Genomic DNA, 7,500 nt, shown 5'->3' on the forward strand with positions numbered 1-7,500 from the left:
ATGCGTTGCATTCGATCGAGGAATACGTTCCCGGGTTTTTTCCCACTGGGTTTTTACCCCGGGTTTTCGTATCAGGCAACGTATCGCCGCTGTATTTTCCGTAGTTTTTTTCCTAGTTTCCTGTTGTGCGAATTTTTTCACTTATGCACTACCCTTGCACTTAAGTTTTTTGACTACGGTTATCTGTATTATACACTTCGTCTAGATAGATACATTTCTATGTACATTTTTCAGGCTATTGCAACTATATTCGCATTGATGTTCATGTATTGTCAATATGGTTTCATAAGCTCATTCACAGTGTAAGACTATGTTGGTTAATGAAGCGCTGGTCCTGTCTGTCCGAAGGCACCATGCACGAGTCACGCACCAGATTATGTTTTTGGTGTTGTCTAGAGCCGGCGAGAGGGGTGCGAAGTGTAGTAATGAACTAATTAAAGAAACCCTGTCAGTCATAGACACAGATTCGAAAGGCTTCAGCACTCATAGTCTCAGGGTGGTTGGGGCGACTTTTATAGCCAAAAATCTACCTAGATCTGATGACTCCGACAGATTACTTATGCTCCACGATCGCTGGAGATCCGAAAAAGCTAAGAATATGTACGTTAAAGACCCTTTAAAAAGTAGATTGCAGTTAACAAGATTTTTTCCCTCGTTTTAGGCTCTAGTTCTCTGTTGCCACATTGCTTGGCATATTTTGCTAGTCTAGTACGACCTGTATCTGTTATCTATATCTGTATCTTAGTTTTCTGACAGTGTTTTTTCAGTTTTCATGGACAGTCTTTTCTTTGCACTAATTTTGTAAATTTATTTTCTTTTTCATCCTTACATAATTTTTTGTCACATATATTGTGAAGTTTGGTTGTACTTCAGGCAAGTGTTCGCACTCTGCCTGCCTTTATTCTTTAGCGCGTTTTTTCTTGTATTTATCCTTTTCTTCAATACTTCATTGTAATTCACATCTTAGATGCCATTAAAACTACCGCCGGGCAAGTGTTTGCACTCTGCCTGCCTTTACCTTGTTGTAGTGTGTTTTATGCGTCAGCATACTGGAGAAGGAAAATTATTTTCCTTCGTACGAACGCAGTGAGAAAGACGGAAATATAAACTTTCGTGGTAGCACTTATCAGTGATCAAGTTTGAGCTTCCAGCTGAATAAATTTGGCAGAAATGTAAGTATATGTGATCAAACATGTGTTTAGTTACCTTCAATAATTAAGTAAAGCAAATTGTTATATTCCCCAACCACTATTAGACAACTATACAATTCTGCATCTGTGACAATTTTACCTCTTATTTCGATATCAACGGAAGAGGACGCAGAGCCTGCCTTGTTCAGTGCTTGGCATGAGTATTCACCACCGTCAGAAACTTCAACTTTTTCAATAACGAGTATGCTGCTGTCACCGTTTTCAGTGATGTTGACCCTTGGAATCTTCAAAATGTTATTCTTTTCCACTTGATTTTCGATGTAACTTCATTCGTTTTGCAAGTCAATACCAGTTTATCCCCTTCCGGCATTGTGGGATATGGGTTTGGAGATATCTCAGCAGTGGGAAGTTCTGAGATTAAAATGGCGCAATTCGGTGAGATAAAAATCCTCACAAAATCCAGTCCATTGCTCAAATAAAATGAAATCAGTGTTAATAAAAGGAAAATTTCGACTACAATATAAAGATAATTCCGCTTACCAATCGCTGGGAATGTAAATGTAACATAGTTTCATGCTGCAATGCACTTTTAAAAATTGAAGACCACGTTTCGATACTTCTGCTTAGTGTCTTTTCTAGGGGTGATCTAAAGATTTTATACTACTCCTTTGATACGATCACTAATGAGCGTCACCTCTTATCAATAAGGTGTAAATAGGTGTAGGGTAAAACTTGAAAAAACCACCATAATCACGTTTTGAAGGAGCGTGGGCGGAATTAATGTGCCAAGATTCCAATGAAAGGCGTTGATAGTACCGCCAGATGGCGGTGATAACGTTTGAATGATATATCTCACCCAATTTTATGGTTGGTCTGACAGGCATGTTACGACAAAGCTTCACTATTTTTATGCAAAGGAATATTGCTCTTTCATGCTCCTTTAAACGCACGCCAAACTGACGTTTGGTTTGTCCGATATTATACTCACGTTGGCAGTCATTGTAAGGACTAGTATACACAGCGTACCTGACACATGTTTACACCTCATTAATAAGAATTAGCGCTAACCTGTGTCATGTAAAGTTCCATCTCCTGGGGAGGTAGGAGGTCATGTGATACTTTCTCCATCCTTATACTTCCTAATAGTAACATTTTTCTTTTCCTGATTGGTCCATGTGCAAATATCATCTAAATACATTTTTCTCTGTCGTCCTCTTGCTTTTGTTCTTTCAACTTTTCCTTCCATTATTACACTTAGCAACTCATCGTGTCTCATGACATATGCAAAATATTCTATTTTCTTTCTCTAATTCGTGTACAACAACCTCCGATTTTTACCAGCCATTTGCAACACTCTTCCATTGGCAAGCTTCTTTTTCCAGCTAATGTTGATCATTCTTCTCCAAGACCACATTTTAAAAGCCTGCAATCTTTTCACCAAGTTTGTGTTTAATGTGTGCTAACTAGGGCGCGTATAAAAGGATTCACCTATTAGCTTTAGATCACCCCTGGAGAAGGCACTGGGTAGGATTGCAAAAAGTCTTGTCGTAAATCCTAATTTCTATAAGCTGCATTCCTTTTAAGCCGGAGTAGCGGGAAATCCACCTGGCTGCCTTTTGAACTGTAATTTATTTTATCAAGAGAGTATGATTCATACTCTCTTGATTTTATTTGGAATTAAATCTATTCAATTCAAACCCTTTTGTTTTCAAAAACACGTAACTCGTGATCTAAATTGTAAACAGAACTCATAGCACAAAAAAATTAAACCTAATACATGAAGAGTAGAATTGGAACTTTCTTCACCAGCCTTGTTTTTGGCTATACACTGGTACCATCCCTCCATACTCTTTGCAGTCTTTGGTAACAGAAGAAGTCACGGATTCCAAGTATTTGTAATGACAGCACCCGTAGGAAGCTCTCCATTTTCAAATTTCCACGATAGTTTTAAATGTGGTACACCACTCGCCTTTCAGCTAATGTTGGTTGTTTGTCCTTCAACGACAGTCTGGTGTTGTGGGGAAACTATAGGAGCGACTGATTAAAATAAGAGTATTTTGGGAAAATACTTTATAAGAGTAAACTGTATATAACGAAATTTCTTTTAGATCAAATATCACTGACTATTTGCAGAATGTAAGATATTCCAGCCACTATTAAACAACTACACAATTCTATATCCAAAATAGTTTTACCTCTTATTTCCATATGAACAGAAAGTGAGGTCATTTACTCTCAGCTTAAAAGTGCAGTGTGTGAACGCGGCTTACTTAGTACGCAGAACACGAATTTTAAATCCTGAGAGCCCAAAATTTAAGTAAGTGAGTAAATGACGTCGCTTTCTCCTTGATCCAGATCGCTGAAAGCTATACAAAGGAATATAACTGTAACCTTCTTTAATTAAGAAGATATTGGCGTTAAGCTCGAGGAGTAAAAGCACCTAATGCTGAGTAAGGAAAATAAAATGACCGTTTTAAATCTTACAGGCAGTTAAATGACCATTTCATGATTCTCGGAAAAAAAAAAAAAAAAAATTTTTTTACACAAACAAATTTTCTCAAGTTTGTTACCAGCTACAGCCTTCTGCCATTAAGAAACCATATGGTTAGGTGGGATCGTTGACTAGTTTTTCACCTTTAAAACTGTTGTTGATACCAGTCAAAACCAGTAAACAAATGCTTTCCAAGTTTTAACGATGGTATTTTAAAAATATTTCATACTTTTTTACATATTTTTACAATGCCGGGGGAATTATAAAAATATGTAATGCATTTACGATGGTAAAAATCAAAAGGACCGAAATCGCTTTAATTCTTTGTTTATTTCTATACTGTTAAGTGACCACTTGTGACAAGCCCACAGGCATTATTGTATGCGGCTCTCGTTGCGCGGATAGGATGAGACCCTGTTTTGTCACAAATCGATTGGGGCAATGTTGACGCGTGGAAAATGTAAGTTTATGTTTGAATAACCGTGAAATATGAAATAACATTTACTGATTAACGTCCTTGCTTGCATAAGGTTTATTTTGAAATGTTGACATCACGTTATGGTCTCGAAATATAACAAAATTTGATATAAATCTGAAGTAAGTAACTCAATAAAGCCATTAAATTGTATTTTCGTGTGTATAGGGTGTTTTCTGATTAGTTACGTCTTGCGTAAACGAATTATGGCTTCTAGAAAATTTACGACCTTAAAACAGGGAAGTCGTTGTCAGAGACTGCAGACTGCAGATGGAAATTGTCTTTACAAAGCTATTGCTCTCTCGAGGGATGAAAGGACTGATGAGAAACATGAGGAAATCCATAGGTTAAGTTATAGTTTGATTGAGAAAAATCCAACGGTTTTTGAGCCGCTTTTATTTTCTTCAAACTCTGTGGGTACGTGAATCCCTGAATCACTTCAATGTATTACGATACTTACACTCCAGCAAACCATATTTCAATCTCCTAATCTGCCTCGAGGTAGGTTATATGTTTCAATTGATTTCGATATGCCTCAACTGTTAAAAAAAAAAAGATTTGCTTCTGTCAAACTACCATCTACAAGTAGTAAAGTCACAGTGACTGGATCCAAGCAATTTTGTCAAGGTTCAACTTCAAACAATTCGTAAAAAGCGTCATCTCCATATACTAGTTCTCCGTAGATCTGATCTTTGGAGCAGGTCTTTGAGGTTTACTCTCACAATCGGACTCTTCTATATACGAAGTTGGTCGGTAGGACATTCAGAGGTTCTGTAACCACGTACAATATGAACATACCTTTGTACGCATTGACACCTTGACTTGGTCAGGATTAATAGCTCTAGCCAGCAGCCCACGACAAATGATCTATGTTGTTCGTGGGCGAGTAAAATCTTAATATTTCAACGTGAGGAAGAATCTTATGCTTTTCTGGGTACCTTCGATCTTTGTCACAACCCAACACAGCACAATGATTGCCACTAGGCATATTTGCAATATTATTTGAATTGCTGAGTTTAGAAAAGCCAGCCCGCTATACATACGTAAATGCCACTTAAAAGGCTTTTTTGAGTTATTTCCTCCAGATTTATACCCTTATTTTTAAACATTTCAAGACCATTTCACAATAAACTTTATAACATTACGCTAGCAAGGAAGTTAATCAGCAAATTATATCTCATATTTCAAGGTAATTCAAACAAAAACTTACACTTGACACGTATCAACATTGCCCAGATCGATTTCTGAATAAAATGTAGAAACAAAAGCGTTGATCTCTCTCCAAACTCGTTTTTTGGACGTGGAAAGAATTTTCCGCTATACATTTTCTTACAGCGACTTGCAATGTTGGCCCCCTGACGATCGCAGTACCCTTTGCGTATAAAGCAGGGATCGGATCACTGGCAACTCATTCCTTGAGGAAAAACTATCAGTTAGGCCTTGTTTTTTTATTCTACAGTCGGGGACAAAATTGTTTACACATTGGCCTTTTCAACCCCCTATTCCGTCATTAGCTATCATTCTTAACTCTTTGTCCTTGCTAGGCTACCCAATTCTCCCCTCCCCCTAACAATGTTGTTTCGTAATAGACCAATTTCGATATATTAAAGTTCAGTCCTAAACAAAAGGCATCAGCTCGAGGCTCTGGGGAATAAATGTAAGGATTTGTATGAGTTTAATCCCCAGAGCCTCGAGATGATGTCTTTTGTTTAGGACTGAATTTTAATATATCGAAATTGGTCTATTCGTGTGATCTTTGACTACAAACAGACAATATTCAATGGGGGAGGGGGTCTTTTCGAAAATTTAAAGCTTGGTACAAACAGCCCCGTTCTTTTAAGCTTAAAAACGGCTGTACAGACACAATGTGTCAACTTATTTTGACGCCGATTGTAGATGCGATACCACGGTAAGAGCTTGCAGAGAACATTGACTGTCAAAAATATAAACTTTCGTGGTAGCACTTATCAGTGATCAAGTTTGAGCTTCCAATTGAATAAATTTGGCAGAAATGTAAGTATAAGTAATCAAACATGTGTTTAGTCACCTTAATTAATTAATTAATTAATTAAAGCAAATTGTTATATTCCCCAACCACTATTAGACAACTACACAATTCTGCATCGGTGACAATTTTACCTCTTATTTCGATATCAACAGAAGAGGACGCAGAGCCTTCCTTGTTCAGTGCTTGGCATGAGTATTCACCACTGTCAGAAACTTCAACTTTTTCAATAACGAGTATGCTGCTGTCACCGTTTTCAGTGATGTTGGCCCTTGGAATCTTCAAAACGTTATTCTTTTTCCACTTGATTTGCGATGTAACTTCATTGGTTTTGCAAGTCAATGTCAGTTTATCCCCTTCCAGCATTGTGGGATATGGGTTTGAAGATATCTCAGCAGTGGGAAGTTCTGAGATTAAAATGGCGCAATTCGGTGAGATAAAAATTCTCACAAAATCCAGCCCATTGCTCAAATGAAATGAAATCAGTGTTAATAAAAGGAAAATTTCGACTACAATATAAAGATAATTCCGGTTACCAATCAGTTGGAAAGTAAATGTAACATAGTTTCATGCTGCTCCACTCAGCTTAAAATGAATGCACTTTTAAAAATTCCGATTGAAGACCACGTTTCGATACTTCTGCCTAGTGTCTTTTCTAGGCTTGATATAAAGATTTTATACTACTCCTTTCATACGATCACTAATGAGCGTCACCTCTTATCAATAAGGTGTAAATAGGTGTAGGGTAAAACTTGAAAAAACCGCCATGATCACGTTTTGAAGGAGCGTGGGCGGAATTAATGTGCCAAGATTCCAATGAAAGGCGTTGATAGTACCGCCAGATGGCGTGATAACGTTTGAATGACATATCTCATCCAATTTTATGGTTGGTCTGACAGGAATGTTACGACAAAGCTTCACTATTTTTATGCAAAGGAATATTGCTCTTTCATGCTCCTTTAAACGCACGCCAAACTGACGTTTGGTTTGTCCGATATTATACTCACGTTGGCAGTCATTGCAAGGACTAGTATACACAGCGTACCTGACACATGTTTACACCTCATTAATAAGAAATAGCGTTAACTCGTGTCATGTAAAGTTCCATCTCCTGGGGAGGTAGGAGGTCATGTGATACTTTCTCCATCCTTATACTTCCTAATAGTAACATTTTCCTTTTCCTGATTGGTCCATGTGCAAATATCATTTAAATACATTTTTCTCTGTCGTCCTCTTGCTTTTGTTCTTTCAACTTTTCCTTCCATTATTACACTTAGCAACTCATCGTGTCTCATGACATGTCCAAAATATTCTATTTTCCTTCTCTAATTCGTGTACAACAATATCCGATTCTTACCAGCCATTTGCAACACTCTCA

General features: G+C 37.4%; 1 protein-coding gene and 1 pseudogene across 1 annotated transcript in view; one reads left to right on the plus strand and one right to left on the minus strand.

The window, feature by feature from the left end:
* The window catches only part of LOC138016095 (uncharacterized), a 4,394-nt gene extending 3,287 nt beyond the window's left edge, over nt 1-1,107 (plus strand). The window contains exons 3-4 of the mRNA XM_068863268.1: nt 858-900; nt 1,019-1,107. Of these exons, the coding sequence (XP_068719369.1) occupies nt 858-900; nt 1,019-1,107 (132 nt within the window). The remainder of the gene's footprint in view (nt 1-857; nt 901-1,018) is intronic.
* LOC138016339 (fibroblast growth factor receptor 1-like) overlaps nt 1-7,500 on the minus strand; it is a 53,145-nt pseudogene that overhangs the window by 32,902 nt on the left and 12,743 nt on the right.

Source organism: Montipora capricornis, chromosome 9 (genome assembly GCF_036669925.1).
Source record: "Montipora capricornis isolate CH-2021 chromosome 9, ASM3666992v2, whole genome shotgun sequence".
NCBI lineage: Eukaryota > Metazoa > Cnidaria > Anthozoa > Scleractinia > Acroporidae > Montipora > Montipora capricornis.